Source organism: Nansenia antarctica, assembly GCF_963989245.1.
Source record: "Nansenia antarctica genome assembly, chromosome: 13".
Lineage (NCBI taxonomy): Eukaryota > Metazoa > Chordata > Actinopteri > Argentiniformes > Microstomatidae > Nansenia > Nansenia antarctica.
Genome location: NC_137683.1, coordinates 23,898,129 through 23,920,138, shown reverse-complemented (window position 1 = coordinate 23,920,138; position 22,010 = coordinate 23,898,129). Strand labels below are relative to the sequence as shown.

Sequence of the window (22,010 nt, the reverse complement as noted above, 5' to 3'; positions counted from 1 at the left end):
ATTCAAAGTGTCACTGACTGCATCTTTGTCACATCTAAAAGGCAGAATAATAAAATGTTTATGATTCTGCTACTGGTTTTATGAAATACTATATTATAAAGCTTGCACAGCCTACATAAAACATGTTCACTGTATATTTTATTAGTTTAGAAAGATGCCTACATATCCATGCCTAATACAAATCCCAGACTCAAGATTTGCTCTAGGAAGGAGGGGTTATGAGTCAACAAAAGAGACACAATAAAAACAACATTTTACATAATTGTATTTATTTTTGGTCTTTCTTGAAAATACAAAACCAAAACACACAAAGAACCCTATTACAAAACATATTCTTTAACTGAGGTGACTTAGGCAACATAGGAGAGTGAGTCAGACAATGACAACATGTGTGAGTTCTGGGGGGTATTCCATCAACGTCGCTAAAGGAAGATCCTGGCTTATTTTTGATAACTCTCGCGAGACTTATCAGACTAAACCTGGATTTTTTAAAGAACTCTCGCGAGACTTCTCAGACTAAACCTGGATTTTTCTTTAGCGATGTTGATGGAATACCCCCCTGATGGAACATTTGAGGTCAATACCTAACAAATCAACGACAAAGTGTCTCAAATACAGTTAGTGTGCAGCCTTCCAGTAGTGCTAATAAAACAACTGCAAATTTAATTGACAAAGAAAATTCCATAAGTGACAAACATGTTAAAATGTTATCAGTGATTAGGAGTAAAGGCTGTGTAGCTCTGACAGGTTTGGAGACGGTGAACAACATTAATCCAAACCAAACCAGTGGAATTTGCAGGCATGTTTTCAGTTAGGGCACACGCACACGTTTTGGTTTAAACCTAAATCAACAAATAAGTACAAGTATACACATATACACCCTCACATGCACACAAACGCTCCCCTTCGCTCACCTAACAATGGCGGGTCCAAATTATATCAAAAGCTTGCGTTTCTCAACTTCTTTCTTTCATGACCACTGATAGACAGAAGACAGATTCTCTAGGTTTATCTCACGCCGTACTCATCAACAGTAGTCATGAACGAAGAGACTTTTTTTAAACTGTTGGAATCATTGTTCATGGCCTGAAAGAAATAATAATAGTTTATGCCCAATCCAATATTGATCCCAAGCCCCCACCCCCTACGCACTTGTAATTATTTGAGATTGACAGGTGTAAGCCGTATGGTAATAGCGCCATCTGCCTCTTTGAAAAGCTGTGTGGAATTTTCACCATATTGCTTTGTTTACACAAATCCTATTCTCTCAAATCTTCATGTGTCGAGGGAGTCGGGGCTAGAGGTTGTTTTTGGAAAGAGCTTTAGTGTTGGTATGGGCAGAGGCACAAACTCAAAGTTCCCCAAATACAAAAGGGCAGACAAATGTAGACAGCATTGACCAGAGAAATAAAACCATCCTAGCAACATTTACCAACAACAAGCAACAAAAACATTAAGATTTGTTCTGCATTGCCATTGCATGGTAAACTTAATTGACATGTTTGTATGAAATAAACATTTTTCTTTTCTTCTTATGTTTCACATTTAAGACTTTTTTTTCTCCTTTGGATTTTTGCTTCTTGATGAATTTGCATCAGTCACGGTACGGTAGGTAGATTGAACTAGCATTATTTCTTAGATATACATGCATTCAACTCGATATGGGTCCCAAAATAAAACTCAAACTCCCTTTTCACCACTTAATAGAGTTAGCTATAAAAAATGGCAAGACAGTCCACAAAACACAAGTTTGCATGGAGACTTTGTCATCAGATGCAAGATATGCAGCAGAGCGAAGGATGCTGGGATACCGTTATTCCACGCAGGAGACAGGAGTGGGCGGAGTCTTCATCCCATTCTGAACTGTCCTGGTTTTCTTTTTTCTTTTTGTAGTTGGGGTTCAGATTCACATAATGATTGGAAGGAAGAACAATTGGTTCGAGACACTAGAAGGGCATCAGCACCAACTGTAGAACACTGGAGTGAGAATGCATATCTACCATCCTCCGATCTGAAAAAAACTAAACACACAGAACATTGACATGGTGTAGCAGCATTCATTATACTGTGGCTAGTGTTTATAACACATTCCCCAAAAAGTGTTGCAAACATAGGATGGCTTACTTTGGATTCATTTAGATGATTCACTTACTTAGATAAATGTATTTGTTGTAAGTCACTTTGGATAAAGGTGTCTTGACAGCTACAGCTAACCCTAAACGTTTGTGTGATTTATTCCAGTAAATGTGTGTGCTGTTTTCCAGTGATCCAGTGTTTTCTTACTCATGGATATTGAACAGAGAGAAGATCATCTACTCACAGTGCCGTCTGCTCACCACTGGGGGGGCACGTAGCTGTAGGTGGGAGTGCCCGGGGGCCGATACGTTGGCATGGCGACTTGATGTTGGGCTACGGAATTCGGGGAATGAGTCGTCAACAAAGTGCCTGTGGGAGAGGACAGGTAGGTCATTACACAGAACCACCAGGTGAGCCAGAGAGACCCGATATTGTAGATACCTGTCAAAAACAATCCGAATCGCTTTTATTACATCCCCAATGTACACACGAGAACAATTCTTTGGCAAAAAGGTGCATGTCAGAGATTCGAAGACACTGATTCTAGCACAGATTATTGGATAATTCTGAATAAATTCACATGCCAAATGCTTCCCACATCTCAGTCATGCACATTGTCTACATCTGAGGCAGGATTGGGCATTTAGAGAAATGCCCAATGCGCCCCGCCGTGACGGCACTAACCAGCTGACATAGCCATGGTGGTCCCTGCTACCATTCCCATGGCGACACCGTTGGGGCGCTGTTGGGGGATTTGCGGGGCATACATGGCAGTTGGCATCCCATTGGGCTGGACCACTGTAGTGTGGTGAATGACGTGGGGTGGGGCTGCGTACATCGGCTGTGTGTAGTAAGTGCCTTGTTGCTGTGAGGGTAAGAGGGCCTGCTTCGATGAAACAAAGGGACAAATACAACAATAGCAGCGATTACTACATGCTTAACAAGACAATAGGACAGTGAGATAGCGTAGTTGGAAACCTCTTTTATTTTTCTCTTCTTTTTTTAAACACTTGCCCAATACCAAATTTCCCACTCGTATGCTGCACTCAATGCACTTATGGAGATCTAAGGGGATTGGACGGGTGTAAGCAACATGGCGTAAAAAAACTCCATCTGACCGATTAGGGCAAAGCTGAGCTATTACCATACTGCTTACACCCGTCGGATCCCCTCTTATCTCCACAAGTGCATAGGGACTAGGGGGGCGATTTGAGGTTGGACATAGGGTAGGTGTGTGGATTAACTAACCTGTGCGTAAGGGTTCTGTTGGTGGGGGTAGGGGTTCCTCATGGGGTAGACTGCTGCTTGGTAAGGGTTGGGTGATGAGGAGTAGGGTGGCACCGCCCCCGTAGTGGGGGAACAGGACATTTTAAAAGGAGTTCCCGGAGCATAACCTGAAGGGGAGGGGGGGGGGAGTGTTATCAGATATATATACAGAGCACACAGCTTACACAGCCAGGCAGGCATTAACCCACAGGGGAATTGCAATTTCTTTTTTTACAGGGAAAACCAAATCATTCACAACAGACTGTGGCTTGGCCTACAGTCCACCCTAAGGTCACCATTGTCTACTCCACACAACACAAACGAGGGAAGTGACAGTGAACAGGCAAAAAAATATACAGCTGGGAGAGGGAGGCAAACATTGTGGCCTAACATGCCCTGAATTCCTAATCACCCCCCAGGCTACGTTCAGTAAAGGTAACGAAGCTATGGTGCATAGGAAATAACTAAACTCAGACAGCGCTATAGTGCACTCTACTCAATCACACTGATATTCTCAGCACATCAGGGAATACTTTTATTAGGCAGTGGAAATGCGCTTCTCCTACCTGTGGGGAAGCCAGGGTTGGCTGCATGGTACATGTTGGGAGTGTATGCAGGGGCTGCCGCGTACCCTACAGGAAACCCAGCTGGAAAGACATCAAACACAAGGTCAAAACGGGGTAGCGGTGGCCGAGTGGATATTAGTGAGTTGGGCTGGTGATCAGAAGGTCACGAGTTCAAATCCCACCTGGGAACACCACCACTAGTGTGGTCTTGAGTAAGGCACTTAGCCCTTAATTTAAGTTACTCCAAGGAGACAGTCGTGTAATCTGTAAGTGTCAGTTGCTTCGGATTAAAGCGTCCGCTAAAGGGTTAAAATGTACAAAATGTCAAATATGTCAAAACAGGTGGTAAGCCTATGACGTCAGGGAAAACCCACTGACCCCCGTTTCACCTATGACCTCAAAGAATTCTAAAGGTGACTAGCTGAGGCAGTAGGTGCAGGTCATCTGTAGGTTTAGTACTTACACAAGTTAGCAGTATTTGGGCAATCTGGGATATCTTTTAATCATTTATTCTCTCTTTTACATAGCCCACCTATGCCCAAGCCCAGTCAATCCTAAATTACAGACAGGTTCATTGGTGTATATTTTCAATACATGATGTTACACAACTCTTGTCGACTGCCTTTCTGCCTACCTGGGTATCCCAGTCCCTTGGGGTTGGCATAGGGGACCCCTGTTGGTGCAGGGCTGTAAACAGGGTTCATGATGCTCGCCTGTCAGATGGTGCCTGTAGGAGAAAAAAAAAGAAGAAAAAAAGCATAAGCATCAAGGATGGATGGTGGTTACAAAATCACATCATCATCATCATCATCAAATCTTGTGGATGGACAGGCCTAAATGTCTGCTAATGCCTTTTCCCCTTCATAATCAGATAATGGTTGTGACTTCAAGGCCAGTTTCAGGGCTTAAGACAGGGCTTATAAGCCTAGTCCTGGACTAAATCACACTTTCAATGTAAAATCGTGAGTTTAGAATGATAAGGTTCTATCTCCGTTTAGAATGATAAGGTTCTATCTCCGTTTAGGGCAGTTCAGAGATATTGAGCGTCAAAGTTTTGACATTCCATTATGTTCTGTGAGGAGGAACCTTTGTCTTTGATGAATTACTAACTCAAAAATGTCAACATTTTAAAAAATAACACCACACAGGCATTAATAAACACCTAATGGATCAGATTATGTGGAGAGAAAAAAAACTCAATTTTGACAAAAATGGAGATAGAACCTTATAATTCTAACGTCACGAAATCTCAATTGAAGATGCTTTTTAGGTCTAGGATTAGATGTAAGCCTTGTATGAAACCGGCCCCAAGTCATTCCGCTAACTGACCTAAGCTAGTTCGGCCTGTGAGGTTAGGCAGGCTAATGTGTGAATGTCTCACATCTCCTGTACGAAGGCCATGCATGATTAGCTGTGTGTGGCTAACGTGATCAGATAAACACGCATGTAGCTCTTTAACCGCTAGCTAGCCATGATGTTGTCGTAAACCGCTAGCTAGCTAGCCCTCGGTAGCTTAGCAACCGCTAGCTTAGCCCTCCATCATCTTAATTATCCATTATCTTAGCTTAATCCATCATTTCTTTCAACACAAGGCAACAGGTTAAGCACAAATGCTGTCAAATAAGTACCCGTACGTACCTATGTTACCTAACGGTGGTGTGCTTTTCGTTTTATGTCTTGATGGCGTTTTTTTCGGTTCTGTTTATGTATCTATCCTCCTCAATCAATTCTCCTGGTGTTTTTTTGATCAAAAAATGTCGTTCCCTTCGCCTGTCTCTTTGCTTCGCTCACTGCGCACCAATCAGCGAGCTGGCATTCCGACCGGCGTCACTTCCGGAGCAACATGGGGGCCCCGTCCGAATACATAAGCACCCCATGGCACCCTTTCATCCTCTCTTTACTCTGAGGCAATGCAATGGTCCATCGTACTAGGAAGGTATATGGAGGGAGGATAATAATAATAAATGTATTTTATAAGGCGCCTTTCATGGCACTCAAGGTCGCCGTACAACAACAAATGTAAAAACAGTTCCAAAATTCAAAATACATAGAAATATACAGTATAAACATAGCATAGGATGCATACGACTTTTTAAAAAACGTGCAATGCAAGGACCCTAGTAGAGAGATACAGGGTGTGTGTGCCATCAACGACCGGTACTACATTGATATCGTCGCATTATCCCTCTACTGGGTGGGTTAATGTTTTAACGGTCTTTGGTTTGGTAACCTTGAAGATGTGTTTTAACTTGATGATTGATAGTGGCGATGTACTGCTGCAACCGTGCGGGTTTAAACCTATCAACTCCGATGGAGGCGGGACCTAGGGATTTAAACCTATCAACTCCGATGGAGGCGGGACCTAGGGATTTAAACCTATCAACTCCGATGGAGGCGGGACCTAGAGTACCGAGCTTCCTGTCGTGTGGCTGTGTTCGGAGTGGCATACTAGCATACTACTCATACTAGATATGACGTAGATTTTGAGTATGCAGTCAGTGCGTTCACACTGTAGACTGTAGAGTATGTGAAATTTGAGTATGCAAGAAATGTATACTAGATTTTCGGTCGGCTGGTATTGGCATACTATTAATTTAGTAGGCAGTATGCAGTATATACTAATTGAGTATGCTAGTATGCAGTATGCTAGTATGCAGTATGCTAGTATGCCATTTCGAACACAGCCCGAGTCTTGTCATGGGCACGCAAAGCAAAGCAGGCTGGTCCAGTCCCCCGGCCAATGCTTTTGTATAGAGGAGTTACTGGCTGCTTTACCCTCCGACCCCCTCGCACTTTGATCATCACACTCCATAATAACACCCCTCCATCATGTCGAGGACAGCAACATGCATCATGGGCCGTCTGTCTGGCCTTAGGCTCAGCGCCACCATGACACATTGTCATCAGGAACATCAAACTAGACGCGCAGGGTTCAGAAGGCTGCTGTCAAACGCACATCAAGGTATTTTCGGTGTCGCGGCTTGCTGTCATGTGAGAGGCGAAGAAGTAGTTGAATAATAAACATGAATAATAATAATATCCCTCTTTTCCCCCTCAAATTGAGGCATCAACCATATCAAAATGTCATGTTTTGTTTAGCCTATTTTGGACTAATTAGATACACTTTGGTCTAGTGTTGTACAGTCTACATTGAAAACACGTATAGATTGAACACTGATCACACTCTTGATCTGCAACAGGTGGTAGTTTTTAGTTTTTTTTTGCTGCTGTTAAACATTTCAATTCGTAATTGATTCTCAAACTAAGAAAACATTAAACAAGTAAATAATACTAATACTAATACTAATAACTACTGCAAGCACACTTAATAATAATATAATATGTCAGGATCATGTATTTGTGGAATGAGCAGCACAGCTAATTATGTGGGTAGCGCCCAAGTAAAATCTGCCAACATTCTCTGCCAATGCTAAACACTAAACAGTATTCTCCTGTTGGTATTGACTATTGTTTTGAGTTGTTGGGTGGATTGGAAGATTGAACTCTCCATCAGTAACAAGAAAGAAACAAGACATATTGGCAATTTTACACTTAATTCATTTAATACACTGTCAGGAGCGGGTGGAAGATCCATACGCAGCCACAACAGCCTGGCCTCCTCCTCACGCTGGTCACCAACCTGGTCACACGTTGCTGTGGGATGTCATTCCATTCCTCAACCAGTAGTCGCTGGAGGTCAGCCAGCGTGGTTGTGTTGTGTTGGTCACTCTAACACGTACAGCACGCCCAAGCTGATCCCACAAGTGTTCAGTTGGGTTGAGGTCTGGACTCTTGGCAGGCCATTCCATTCTATCTACTCCCACATTCTGGAGGTAGTCTGTGATGACCCTGGCTCTGTGGGCGCGAGCGTTGTCATCCTGGAGGATGGAGTTAGGTCCCAGATTGTGGAGATAATGATTAGCATTGTAACCACAGAGATATAAAAGATTTCCAAACGTATTTTTCCGAGTTTATATATTTGTAATGAATAATACTGAATGAGCAATATGAGCAAAATAGAGGCTATTGGGTCAGCTATAGCAAATAGGCTTTAGTCCTGTGGGTTAACACTGGCCCAGTGGGTCTTAAATTAGGCAGACAATCCACATTGGCTATCTATATAGATACAGTGGTCTACTACTACTACTAAACAGCTATTGTCTGTCACAGGAGAGAACGTGCGGCCACTTGAGGGCATCAGAGTCCTAGACCTCACAAGGTACAGTATTCCTTCATATCAGTAAATGTGTGGTTTTGCTTATCAGTTGACCACTTACAGAAGTGGTGTTCCTTTGTGTGTGTGTGTGTGTGTGTGTGTGTGTGTGTGTGTGTGTGTGTGTGTGTGTGTGTGTGTGTGATATCAAATCAAATCGTATTTGGCACCTACATCGCATACATCTGTAATTGACATAGTCAAATGTTTTGGTGTGTGTGTGTGTGTGTGTGTGTGCGCGCGCATGCTTTTCAGAGTTCTGGCTGGACCATTCGCCACTATGATATTGGGAGACCTAGGTGCTGAGATTATCAAAGTGGAGAAACCAGGCAAGTGGTGTCACTGCAGTATAGGCCTAGATTCCTAACATTCATTAGCGATTGTGCATAGTTTATGCCTGACCCCTGAATCCCCCCCCCCACCTCCCAGGTGCTGGGGATGACACTAGAGCATGGGGACCACCATTCGTTGGTGACGAGAGTGCATATTTTCTCAGTGTCAACAGAAACAAAAAGGTATGTTCCACAATGTACACAAGTACATGGTTGTTCTGTTAAGAGTACAAATAACATGGTGAAAAAATGATCACATGATAATGACCTAGTTGTTATGTAGGTTTCCTCGTTTCTGTCATACCAGCGCCACAATATACCATTTGAAACAAATGTGTTGTATTCTTTTAAGTAATTATCAAAGAAAATACTTCCTCACCACTTTATAACCAGTGGTTAAGCACCAGCTGGAACAGGACTGTAAAAATAAAGCTTTTCATGCTGAAACGTTGATAAGATGATCAATTGAATAATTCCCAATGTATTGATTGTATGGATTTTGTTTGTAGAGCATTGCTGTGAATCTGAAAGACCCAAGAGGAGCCAAGATCATTTTAGAGGTAAGAGGAGGATGGAATTGTGGGTGCATGTGTAGATTAGATTCAACTTTATTGTCATTGCACAGAGTACAAGTACCGAGACTGTGAATTGGGATTGGGCCTAAGACGTACAAATACAGCCTACAATCTGTACACTCTGCCCTTCAAACCTCAATCAAACCGTCAACCCTGTTAGAGTTAGAAGCACTGAGCTATCAGACCAACATTAACAGAATTTCCATAAAGCTTTGGCTGACATATATAAATATAGGTAGATATACATAGACAGCCAAGATGAGATGAAACTGCCCCGTTTCAGAATGTTGTGATGAGACGCAGCAACTCAGCTTTGATCACACCTGTCGAAGATGATTGTGCTAGCTCGCCAAAATCCCCTCACAGAAACAACAATGTTTGCTGATCTAACAAGATAGAAAGCAATTTATAAGAAGTCAACTGTCAAGAGAATTGCTGTGACAGCTCTGTCTCGTCTTAAAACTGAAAGCTACGATTTTTACCACATGAATCCTCGAGATGCCAAAGCCGACATGAGAGGTTCTAAAACCGGGTAGTTCACATCAGTAAACTAAACTGCATTCTAATACCGTCTAAAACCGGTGTGTCATATCCAGGCTGTTTTATGTGTACCTGGCTAAATAGCAAATTCCTATAGAAATAGAACTACAAATGTTTGTGGTCCAGCTTGCAGGAGTGTGTGATGTCCTGGTGGAGAACTACCTGCCAGGGAAGCTGCATCAGATGGGCCTTGGTTATGAGGATGTCAGCAAGGCAGCCCCTAGACTGGTCTACTGCTCCATATCAGGTATGCACCTCAACCTCTGGTTCACATACCAGATGTGCTCTGTGGCATCATGGCCTTACTCTATCCCCCCCAGCCATGGTTCGGTTACCACTTGCGTAGGCCTACATACAAATCACTGGATACAACAGGGGTATTCATACATACTCTTTAGTTTTTCAGTAGGTTCATTTAGTGATTAACTCACTGATAGATAGATAGATAGATAGATAGATAGATAGATAGATAGATAGATTATTTGAATAGTGCTCACTATTTCCAACATCTACTGTAGTTGAACACGCCATAGGCCTTATGCCCTTCTCATTTTCCCAGATCTCTAAATACTTTGTTGTTTGTTTACTTAAGCATCCTGAAGCACTCAAAACCTCATTAACAATTATATTAAATCGTAAAATTGAGATCTTTTAATTCACGCACAATGAACATACCGTACTTGAAATGCAATTGACCCCAACCCTGACATTAAGTAATGTGCGTGTATTTGGTGGGGGAGATCTGTAGTCTATATCTTTAATTAAGACAACATGAGTGGGTGACAATTACTCTCTCATTATAGTGATTTAAAGAGGTCCAGTTCCAGCTTTGCATGATGTCAATCTTAACCATCCATGCTTTCAATTCATTCTGGGCCTTGTGAAAGGGACAATTTAAGTTTACTGTGTGCATTATTCTCTCTCGTAAAGGAAGTAGGGTCTTATGTGGAAATTTCCGAATTGCCACACTAATCTGTAGCGTATGGCGCATGTCACCATGTTGGCTCCCAACCAGATGTGCCAGGGAAATGTTAGTCCTGAAACTCTGTCACGCTCAATAAAAGATCCCAACTCTTTTGTTTAATCCAGATCAGAAACGCAAAGTCTTTCCCCTAGTTTAGCACCAAGCATAATATACTGTCATCTTTAATATATGTCATTTAGCTGATGCTTTTATCTAAAGCGACTTACATTTCAGTGAGTGTATACATTTTTCAGTGTATATGGTCCCAGCGGGAATCGAACCCACAACCTAAATGTTGTTAGCGCCATACTCTACCAGAGTCACTGAGGAACACAAGCCCCTCCCCTTTGTCCCTTCCTCTAGCTCCTTCCCTAATCCTGGCATTACCCTTTCTCGTAGGCTAGCCCCTTACCACTTTAATGTTTGCAGATCTGAAGGGATCAGATTATATGATGTGAAACATGTTTTTTAGATTGCTAGGCTAGGTAGAGGCCAGTGTTTTTGCTTTACCTGTGGACACAGATCAAGGATGAGTTAACTAACGTACCCTACCCAAATCTTAACCGTTTGGAGGGAAAATGTGACATTGACCTTACACTAGTGCTGAGGGGCAGCAACAACTCTCCTTGTGCCCTCATTGTCCTAGTCAAGATAGATGTCCGCAGTTCTTCCGAATAGCCACCAGAGCGCGCCTAACACCGTAGTGAAAATAATGTACATCTCCACAAGCCAAATCTGTCCTGTCTACTTGTATTCCTTCCCTCTATGTAACATCTGTCTCACTGTAACAATTGATATGTTGTAGTGTCTGGACAAAAATGCTAACTCATAATTTAGAGAAAGAAAAACTATAGAAATGTAGGTGTGTGTGTGTGTGTGTGTTTTTTATATTTTTATTTTTATCTTAGTGATATTTGTGTGTTTATTGAGTATTCTTTGACTGGTTAGCTGATGGATTTACATGCAACATACTTTTAGCTTACCCATGTGTTAGAGAAAGTCACATAACTCTGACCTGGAAGGCATGAGGCAACTTCCGTCTTCATACACCCGTGTCGGTAACCCAGGTACAACATCAGAAGTGGTTGGTTTGTGTCACATTGTTTGGCCATGGCATTTCCTGTGGTGAAGAGAGCATGCAGGAAATGGAGACAATAGTTTTAATTTCCTCCAGTCTTTTTGGAAGATTTCTGTAGCTGCCTAATTCCCAAGACCCCCCCCCCCCACTCCCCCTCGGCAAAAGACATGAGGCGTCACTCGTTAGGCTTCATTAAATTGTGGATGTTGGACAATTAAATTGAACAGATTTACAACGCTCACCCTGAGACATTTAATTTCCATCCTTTTGGGGGGGTTGGGGGGGGGGTTGACAGCTTCTTTGTCTGAATCTGTAACTTATTATGTGTTTGGGAGAGATGCTTCAACCATTGGATTGTTTCTTTCTTGATCATGATATATAGAATTGTATCCATAAAGAAGTGTTCCAGTTGAACTTGCTTTTAAGTCTGAACCTTAGTCACAGCTGAGAATCTGCTGCGAATCCTTTCAGAACCAAGTTTCTGAAACAAAGCATCTGTTAGACTCATTAAGTTACAAACACACCTTTTGTCCAGTCATTCCCAAATCCCAAATCAGTGGGAACTCTCGATTTGCTCTCATTTCCCTCCCCTTGTTAGTGTTAAACAGCAATCAAGTGTAGAGGGAACCGTTTTGTCACGATGATGTGATGTGTCTGTGACGGCATGAAGAACGTTTTAGTTCACCTAATGAGCCTGCTTGATTTACCGAGCGGGCCTCTCGGCGCGATGTCATTCTAAGTGATTTACTTTTGCTCACCCGTTGATTGCTCTGTACTGGAGGTCGGATACAGTGACCTGGCGTCAGTTTGGACTAGCCATATTTCATACTGATTCGATTTGTTAACGAAGCCCTAATGTATGATTGTTGCCTCTGAGTTCTCTGAGTTCCCACTGGGGGGCTTGAACCTTGTTACTTTGCAGTCAGGAATGACAAACCTCTGAGAAGGGACACAATTAGCCCGCTGAGCTAAATGCTCCATCATCCCTTTTTTACATTTACATTTTTGGTATTTAGCAGACGCCTTATTCCTTATTCTTATTAAGAAAGTGAATCATCAATTCACCAGTCGTAGCAGGAAGAGTGGTCTAGCTCAGGCCAGGGGCCATTTGGCAATCGTCGAGGATCTCACAGGAGATCAATCTCATGTTTTGGTAATTGTCCTCTCACCATGTAGCCTAGCGCAATGAGTAAAACTGGTGTCAGCTCTGTCAGAGTTACACTGTTCATTTTCTTCATTTTTTTGGTCTTATATTTGTCTTCTACGCCGGTCTTTGAGGTAGCGCAGGTGCGGGTCAGAGTTTATCCAGACCCCGAGTCGAGCACAGCACATGCGCCTTGAGTGTATTTGGTAAGAGCACGTATCGTTGTATCAAACTGTTGCAAGCTATGGCCCATCCACTCATTGTTACCCAGTTCAACCCGGTTTGGTCATCATCACGTCTATTATAGAGTACCACTGGAGATATAGTCAGAACACTTATCTTAAGTTCTTCATTTCCTCGTCAGCTGGCTGTGACCCTCACAGGAGCAGATATTTGTTTGTATCCCACCAGACTGGGGCGATGGTTTTGATTCCCCACTGCTTTACAGATGATGCCATCTGCTTTCGCCTTTCCAGATTTAGAACGAGAATGTGTTAGAGAGACGCACACCACCACAGACTATTTGGTGGGAACTCTTGAGATCCCCTTTAACACGTAAAGTGAGCAGAGAGTTCTGAGAGGGGGGGTGGGGGGGGGGTTTGGTTTGGGTTGGGGAGGCAGGGATGTGGAGCAGATGCTATAGGCCCCTGGGGCTGATGGGAATATTTGAGGTCTGGAGGGACTAGGGCCCTAGCTCCACAGAAGCGATGAAACTTTTTTCTAATTTTATCATCGAGGCTTAATTTCTTTACAGCAAACGAAGGAGGATTTTAAGAGGCGTCTGAGAACGCAATTATTGGGAACATGTGTCATTCGTTAGATGAGGGTCTCTTGTTCGCTTTCCAAAATGTGTTGAGGTTTTCAAAGCGAATTCCTTTCTTGTTGTGTCAAAGTTACCCTTAGCAAAAACTAACCTCTGTGTGATGATCGGCGACATTTTATTGTTATCTGACTGGCTGCAGAATGCAATGATTATGATCATATGATCATATGATCATTTACAGCTTAGAAAAGAGAAAGACACACCATGCGAAATGGATTTAAACCTTTTAACTTTGTTTACCAAATAAGCATAGTGTCTTATAGTACAGTATACATTTACTATAGTTATGTGTCTTTGTAATTTTAGTTTATACTGTATACAGTCAGCACACCGATAAAGCTCTGTTTTGACCTCTGTTCAGGTCACTTGGCTTCAGGTCAATGCTTAAACGTGGCTTAAACAGTTTGCGTCCACACCTCTCTGCCCGGTTTGTTTCGAAGAACCTCATTTGCAGGAAGTAGGAAGGCATGCTTTACTTATGTTCCTAGGGTGCTTATTGTGTTTTGGCTGCCGCGGCTGTAGCTTAGCGTATGTCAACATCTAGACGTTCCGGTGTAACGTTCAGGTCTTTTCAGGCTTAACCTTAACAAAACCACTGTTTCATTCTTCCCTTTCTGTTCAGCTGAAGGTGTGTTTTCAATGTAATCGGCAAAATCCATGACTTTGTTGATGAGGTGGGACCACGCAAACCCGAAATCCAATATTTGTTATTGAATATGATCTCTGTGTTGACTAGGCACCACAGACCTTCTGTGTGCTGAGAGGTGCTTAGAGTGACTTTTTCTTGTGGTGTTGATGGAAAGAAAGGGTAACTGCGTTGCGTGTGTTGTATGTAGTATATGGGTGGTTAATGTTGTGTTGATGTATTGCGTAGCGAGGGTAAGTGTGTTGTGTTGACACTGTGCAGAACGGCTGAACTGATCCTGTGTTCAAGTATTTGCTGGAATGACCACACACACACACACACACACACACACACACACACACACACACACACACACATACACCCACACACACACACGCACACACCGACTGTACAGATTCATTACATTCTCACAGACCGAATTGAAGACGACTTACCATCGTTCTGAATTGCACACACACATACTAATACAATAATAGAAATACACATTTTTAGGAAGTGAAGTGGCTGTTGCGCTTCACACAGATGAATAATCTCTCCCGGGAAAATGCAATCAAAATGTGTTATCCCGAGGTTGTTGATCAATGGTTTCTGATAAAGTGTTTCCCAGTAAAACCGGACGCAGAGGTGGTCACCCACAGTGTCGACATTTGTGCCAAAGAGTACAACAAACAGATGCCTTTACATTTCCTACTGATGACTGGGAGGCACACTCTTAGAGATACTTTCTCAGAAGTAGGAGAGTTTCCCTGAATCCTTGTGCTGCTTCCATATCCTGTTCCCAGATCTCTGTGCATTAGCCAACTGCTATGATCTTGGTGTTTCCATATTGTTGGAGATTGACCAGTGTTTCCTCCAGGATTTTTCACATTAGTGGCGGAGCGGTCAGCTTTCGCGCTCGGAGCACTGACTGGTATAAGAACATGAACCAGAGAACAGCAGTAAATGCAATAACCCACAGTCGTCGCTGATGATGTTGCATTTTCGATTAGGATACGTTTACGGGATTAAAGGGACCGGCGACGGGCGAAGAGAGAGAGAGGAGAGTGATTTCCTGAAATCCAAATGTCCCGCTAAATTCGGACCAATCACAAAAGTGTTTTGAAAGCGCGTCGCCTCGCGCCGCCCGCCTGTTGAGAGCGATGTAATGTGTTCTAATGTGTTCCCCAAACAGAAAAAGCTTATCTTAGAACAGAACATGTAATACATGTATAGATAATATGTGACAACAGCTGGTGAAACCGGGAAACGAGTCTTCAACCAATCAAAATGTTCGGACTTCGACTTTCTTATTCTGAAAAATGTCAATAAATGTCAACGTTGTTGAAACTCAATGACACACTCAAGCCAAGATATTGCAATGGAATCCCCACTACTACCTAGTTAACTATAACACTACGTTAAATTGTTAGCAGGCTCACAAAACAAGCTGTGTTAGTTGACTAGCGAGTGTGTCATGACATTGATTTTCAACAACGCTGATATGTATTTACATTTTATCAGAAGTCTAAACATTAAATCGGCTGCCGACTTGTTCCCGGTTTCACCGGCTGCTGCCACTTATGCGTCGGCGTAACGTTAATGTGTGTGTGTGTTGTTTTAACGTTAATGTGTGTGTGTTGTTTTAACGTTAATGAGTGTGTGTTGTCTTCTAGGATACGGACAGACTGGGCCTCAGTCCCAGCGGCCAGGGTACGACTCCATCGCCTCCGCTGTGTCAGGCATGATGCACATCACAGGCCCGGAGGTGAGGGGGACGCACACGGGTGTGTAGCTGTGTTGGTGTGTTTGTTGGTGTGTATGTTGGTGTGTAGCTGTGTTGGTGTGTAGCTGTGTTGGTGTGTAGCTGTGTTGGTGTGTAGGTGTGTTGGTGTGTAGCTGTGTTGGTGTGTAGGTGTGTTGGTGTGTAGCTGTGTTGGTGTGTAGGTGTGTTGGTGTGTAGCTGTGTTGGTGTGTAGGTGTGTTGGTGTGTTGGTGTGTAGCTGTGTTGGTGTGTAGCTGTGTTGGTGTGTTGGTTTGTAGCTGTGTTGGTGTGTAGGTGTGTTGGTGTGTAGCTGTGTTGGTGTGTTGGTGTGTAGCTGTGTTGGTGTGTTGGTGTGTAGCTGTGTTGGTGTGTAGTTGTGTTGGTGTGTTGGTGTGTAGCTGTGTTGGTGTGTTGGTGTGTAGCTGTGTTGGTGTGTAGTTGTGTTGGTGTGTTGGTGTGTAGCTGTGTTGGTGTGTTGGTGTGTAGCTGTGTTGGTGTGTAGCTGTGTTGGTGTGTAGCTGTGTTGGTGTGTAGGTGTGTTGGTGTGTAGCTGTGTTGGTGTGTAGGTGTGTTGGTGTGTAGCTTTGTTGGTGTGTATGTTGTTGTGTAGCTGTGTTGGTGTGTTGGTGTGTAGCTGTGTTGGTGTGTTGGTATGTTGGTGTGTATATTGTTGTGTAGCTGTGTTGGTGTGTTGCTATGTTGTGTAGCTGTGTTGGTTTGTAGCTGTGTGTGTGTGTTTGTTGGTGTGTATGTTAGTGTGTGTAGCTCTGTTGGTGTGTTGGTGTGTAGCTGTGTTGGTGTGTAGTTGTGTTGGTGTGTATGTTGGTGTGTTGGTGTGTAGTTGTGTAGCTGTGTTGGTGTGTAGCTGTGTTGGTTTGTAGCTATGTGTGTGTGTTTGTTGGTGTGTAGCTGTGTTGGTGTGTAGTTGTGTTGGTTTTGATTGAGATTGATTGATTGATTGATTGAGATTGAGAGATTGAGATAACGTTTATTGCCACTATGCATTACACATATAGGAATTTGCTTCGTCACCACAGCAAGTGCGTTTATACTTTTTTCACATATCAAAAAACAGGACAACACAACAACAACACAGGACAGACAACAGTGCATTGGATAGTGCGGTATAAAGTAAAGTGCAGTGCAGAGTTTTTTTTGAGTCCAGTTCAGTCCTGGGCAGACTTGGGGGCGGGGGGGGGGGGGGAAGCCAGAGTCATTTAACAGCCTGGCGGCTGAGGGGTAGAAGCTGAGCCTGTGGCGGGCCTTAAGTGCCTTAGGCAGCCGCAACCTTCTTCCAGAGGGAAGCAGGGTGAGGAGGCCGTGGCCGGGGTGGAAGGGGTCAGCCATGATCTTCCTTGCCCTCCTCAGAGCCCTGGTGTCATGCAGGGAGTTGAGGGAGGGCAAGGGACAGCCGATCACCCTCTCTGCTGAACGTCGCACCCGCTGCAACTTGGCCTTGTCCTTGGTCGTTGCAGCAGGGAACCAGGTGATGATGGAGTGGGTGAGGATGGATTCTATGATGGCCGTGTAGAACTGGACCATCATGGACCTCGGCAGCCTGAGTTTCCTCAGCTGCCGGAGGAAGAACATCCTCTTCTGGGCCTTCTTTGTGAGGACCTCGGTGTTCTGCTCCCACTTTAGGTCCCGGGAGATGGTCATGCCTAGAAAGCGGCATGACTCCACGGAGGCCACCGGGGTACCTCCCAGCGTGATGGGAGGGGGCAGGGCTGCTTTCCTTCGGAAGTCCACCACCATCTCCACTGTTTTTAGAGCATTTAGCTCCAGATTGTTTAAACTGCACCATCTCTGCAGCCCCTCGATCTCACCCCTGTAGGCAGATTCGTCCCCCCCGGAGATGAGGCCCACCAGGGTGGTGTCGTCTGCAAACTTCAGGAGCTTGACCGAGGGGTGGCGGGAGACACAGCTGTTGGTGTAGAGGGAGAATAGTGCTGGAGACAGGACGCAGCCCTGCGGGGAGCCCGTGCTGGTGGTCCTGGAGCTGGAAATGCTCTTCCCCAGCTTCACCCGCTGAGACCTGTCAGTCAGGAAGTCCGTGATCCACCTGCAGGTGGAGACCGGCACCTGCAGCAGGGATAGCTGGTGCTCCAGGATGTGTGGGAGGATCGTGTTGAAGGCCGAGCTGAAGTCCACGAACAGGATCCTGGCGTAGTTGCCTGCAGTGTCTAGGTGTTCTAGTACGTAGTGCAGAGCCATGTTCACGGCGTCCTCCGTGGATCTATTGGCTCTGTACGCGAACTGCAGGGGGTCCAGCACAGGATCCGTGATGAGCTTCAGGTAGGCCAGGACAAGGCGCTCCAGGACCTTCATGACGACGGAGGTCAGAGCGACGGGTCTGTAGTCGTTGAGGCCTGTGACCTTGGCCTTCTTGGGGACGGGGATGATGGTTGATGCCTTGAAGCACGCTGGGACGTGACACAGCTCCAGCGAGGCGTTGAAGATGTTGGTGAACACCGGGGCCAGCTGGTCGGCGCAGTGCTTCAAGACAGAGGGAGAGACGGAATCCGGACCAGCTGCCTTCCGGGGATTCTGCCTCTTAAACAGTCTGTTTACCTCTCGCACTGTGACAGAGAGAGGGGGTGGGGAAAGGGGGGTGGGGGTGGGCGGGGCGGGTGAGGAGGGGGGAGGGAGGGGGGGGGGAGGGGGGAGGGTGGGGGTAGCAGGAGGGACATTGGCCCCCCTGGGGGACGGGGGTGGTGGTTGTAGCCGGGGGGTGTGGAGGGAGAGGGCGGGGGTGGGCGGGAACCTCTCTTTCTCAAACCTACAATAGAACTCGTTCAGCTCGTTAGCGAGGGGGAGGTTGTCGGACATCAGCGGGGACCTGGGTTTGTAGTTGGTGATGGTCTTTAGGCCTTTCCAGACGGAGGCGGAATCCCCCTCAGAGAGCTGTTTCTGCAGCTTCTCCGAAAAGCGATGCTTCGCCTCCTTCACCGCTTTGGCGAACCTGTACTTGGCCTGCTTGACCCGGTCCACGTCCCCACTGCGCCTAGCCACCTCCTTCTCTGACCTCAGACGCCTGAGTTGGGATGAAAACCAGGGCTTGTCGTTGTTGAAGGACTTCCTGGAGCGGAGGGGGACACACACCTCCTCGCCAAGGCTGATAAATGATGTAACAGTGTCTGTGTATACATCCAGATTGTTACCAGCCTCTGGCCCCGCCCACTCCACCAAGTCCTGGTCACAGCCTGCACTCTCCAACCAGGCGCAGAGTCGCTCACATGCCTCACTGGACCACACCCTGAATCGCCGTACAACAGGTTTAGACAGTTTTAACCTCTGCCTGTAGCGAGGGATCAGGTGTATGAGGATGTGGTCACTGTAGCCCAGTGCAGCACGGGGGACAGAATGGTAGGCTTGACGAGCTGTACAGTAGCAATGGTCCAGAGTGTTCACCCCCCTGGTGGGACACGTGACTTGCTGCCTGTATTTGGGGAGCGCCCGGCTAAGATTAGCCTGGTTAAAATCCCCCAAAACAACAACAAAACTGTCCGGGTAATTACGTTCCACACTCATCAATTGCTCTGCCAGTGTGTCTACTGCTGCGGTGACGTCCGCATCAGGTGGAATGTAGACACACGCGAGAATGAATGAGCTGAACTCACGGGGGGAATAAAAAGGACGGCAGAGGATGAATAGGGATTCATGTTTGGTGTGTAGCTGTGTTGGTTTGTAGCTATGTGTGTGTGTTTGTTGGTGTGTAGCTGTGTTGGTGTGTAGTTGTGTTGGTGTGTAGCTGTGTTGGTGTGTAGGTGTGTTGGTGTGTAGCTTTGTTGGTGTGTATGTTGTTGTGTAGCTGTGTTGGTGTGTAGCTATGTTGGTTTGTAGCTGTGTGTGTTTGTTGGTGTGTATGTTAGTGTGTAGCTGTGTTGGTGTGTATGTAGTTGTGTAGCTGTGTTGGTGTGTATGTTGGTGTGTAGTTGTGTAGCTGTGTTGGTGTGTAGCTGTGTTGGTGTGTAGTTGTGTTGGTGTGTAGCTGTGTTGGTGTGTAGCTGTGTTGGGGTCTAGCCATGTTGGTGTTGTGACAGACATACTGTATACTCTAGATGGATTTAAAGATGGAAAGATAATGTATTGATCCCCAATGGGACACTAGTTAGTATACTATCGTATCCAGTAGTGGACGAGTCTCTCTCATGACATCAGTGTTTGTCCTGCTCTTTCCTCAGGGTGGGGACCCAGTCAGACCTGGTGTAGCCATGACTGATCTGGCTACGGGCCTGTTCACCCACGGAGCCATACTGGCGTCCCTGCTGCAGAGACAGAGGACAGGGAGGGGCCAGCACATCGACTGCAATCTTCTCTCCACACAGGTAGATAGATAGCTTCAACACTTCACATGACATGTAAAAAAAAAAGAATTGATTTTCTAGCATTTTCACTGCCAATGGCCCCTGGTCCAAGCATAAGTTATTTTTTCTTATGATGGCTGATGGATAGATGATTCACTTACTTAATCAAATGTATATTTGTAAGTCGCTTTGGATAAAGGCATCTGCTAAATGCAAAAAATGACATACTAGAGTAGTATCAGCCAATGAAATAACCTTTGTAATCTACCAGTGGAGCAATTATGTAATAATTACAGTTAGTAGCGTGTATGCAGTTATGCATAATGTAGCACTTTTGTGCTTAAGTCAAAGTTGTATTAGCATCTGTCTGAAATTATCAGTCCAAACATGTAGCTATTGAGATTATAGACATCAGCGATAGGGGTGTCCAGAAATATAGCCCGGGTGAGCCCCTCAACCAGGTCTCGGGGTGGTAAAAGGGTAGCCCCTCGGCCCCGAGCCTGGTGGAGTGGAGAGGAAAACAACTACCCATACGCCGAAGCGATAGCTATCCCAACGCATGTTCAAAAGCACTGGCCTTCGGCAACAAACATGACCAACATCAGTAGTAGATCAGTTATGCTACAGGCTGTCCTCAAAGTACTGTGACCTACTCCTGCCACCTAAGACAACAGTATCTTGAAATCTCTCTGTTAGTTGATCTGGCTGCGAGGAATTCATTCCCACTGAGCGTATATAATTTGATCCATACACTCCTGAAAACCACATAAGAAAGTGATACTTGCACACAAATAATCTCTCTGTGACTGTGTAAGCAAAACATGTTTTCATGAGGTTTCGCCACTTGAACTCATGCTCTTTGTTGTGATGTGAAAGACCTCAACGCTTTGTGTTTGCCGTATTGTGACGGTTGTTTGCGGTGCCATATCTTAAATTCTTGGATTCAAACGACAACTAAGTGGTCTCCCCTTTTTTGGGGGGGTGTTAACAGCTGAGGGATGGGGCTGAAGAAATGTAAGGACTCTCAAGTTAGAACATGTTGTATGAGCTTGAGCTATGGATTCAAGGGCTTGGCCATCTGTGAGATCAAAACGATCGTTTTAAGTATGTTTTGAAGCTATCAGGCCTATCAACAAGTGTTTGTTTACAATTATATTGTTCACAAACAATGGAGTAAACAAGCGTATATTTTGGTGGTGAAGCAATACATCAACATTCCCACCCAACAAGTGTGAGATTACCTTGTGATCAGAGAGATCATCTTACATGTTATGTTGCGTGTATCCAATTCCTCTCAGATCTAGAGAAGTGCATACTCGCATACTCGCTAGGAGGCAAGCGGTCGATTTTGGGATTCATCCTGGATCTCGTCTCCACGGTGTCTTAGTCTTCTACAGCCTGAGGCCTGAACAGGCTGAGCAGCAGTATATGACCTGATAAAGACACTGGATGAGGATTATTTCCTGATCTGGGAGCGAGGAAACCAGACAGCTACAGACGCCAAAGGTCTAATCCTATTGAAATCAATGGAGTGTGAGGAACTGCAGAGTTTACATGTTCGCCCTGGCTCTCGCGTCTCCTCTGACAGCATGTTGGTGTGATCCCCCAGACGGGGGCCCGGGGCAAGAGCTCAGAGCTGGCCGGCGTCAGCGTCTCTCTGGCTGCGTATTAGTCTCAGGGGTGACACTGTTGCTGTTAAGGGATACTTTATGTCGGTCTTTTGTCTTCTCTCACTTCGT

At 45.0% G+C, this 22,010-nt stretch overlaps 2 protein-coding genes across 4 annotated transcripts in view; one reads left to right on the top strand and one right to left on the bottom strand.

The window, feature by feature from the left end:
- Window positions 1-324: 324 nt before the first annotated feature.
- On the bottom strand, window positions 325-5,675 carry fam168b (family with sequence similarity 168 member B). 3 transcript variants are annotated; one of them, XM_080543916.1, is made up of 7 exons: window positions 5,547-5,675; window positions 4,543-4,635; window positions 3,909-3,989; window positions 3,325-3,470; window positions 2,761-2,962; window positions 2,321-2,445; window positions 325-2,021 (listed from the first exon to the last, which is right to left on the bottom strand). In XM_080543916.1, exons 2-6 carry the CDS (start codon window positions 4,610-4,612, stop codon window positions 2,333-2,335), a joined length of 612 nt encoding a protein of 203 aa, XP_080400042.1. In that variant the 5' UTR covers window positions 4,613-4,635; window positions 5,547-5,675; the 3' UTR covers window positions 325-2,021; window positions 2,321-2,332. The 3 variants fall into 3 exon arrangements, with proteins under 3 accessions (XP_080400042.1, XP_080400043.1, XP_080400044.1); XM_080543917.1 differs by having other exon boundaries at window positions 325-1,883; XM_080543918.1 differs by having other exon boundaries at window positions 2,761-2,959.
- Window positions 5,676-6,846: 1,171 nt separating this feature from the next.
- The window catches only part of sugct (succinyl-CoA:glutarate-CoA transferase), a gene marked incomplete at its 3' end in the record, with an annotated part of 86,993 nt that continues 71,829 nt past the window's right edge, over window positions 6,847-22,010 (top strand). Inside the window, exons 1-8 of the mRNA XM_080543940.1 lie at window positions 6,847-6,870; window positions 8,079-8,127; window positions 8,377-8,450; window positions 8,551-8,636; window positions 8,963-9,013; window positions 9,695-9,815; window positions 15,876-15,967; window positions 20,149-20,292. Coding sequence (XP_080400066.1) covers window positions 8,402-8,450; window positions 8,551-8,636; window positions 8,963-9,013; window positions 9,695-9,815; window positions 15,876-15,967; window positions 20,149-20,292 — 543 coding nt within the window. The 5' untranslated portion in view covers window positions 6,847-6,870; window positions 8,079-8,127; window positions 8,377-8,401. The remainder of the gene's footprint in view (window positions 6,871-8,078; window positions 8,128-8,376; window positions 8,451-8,550; window positions 8,637-8,962; window positions 9,014-9,694; window positions 9,816-15,875; window positions 15,968-20,148; window positions 20,293-22,010) is intronic.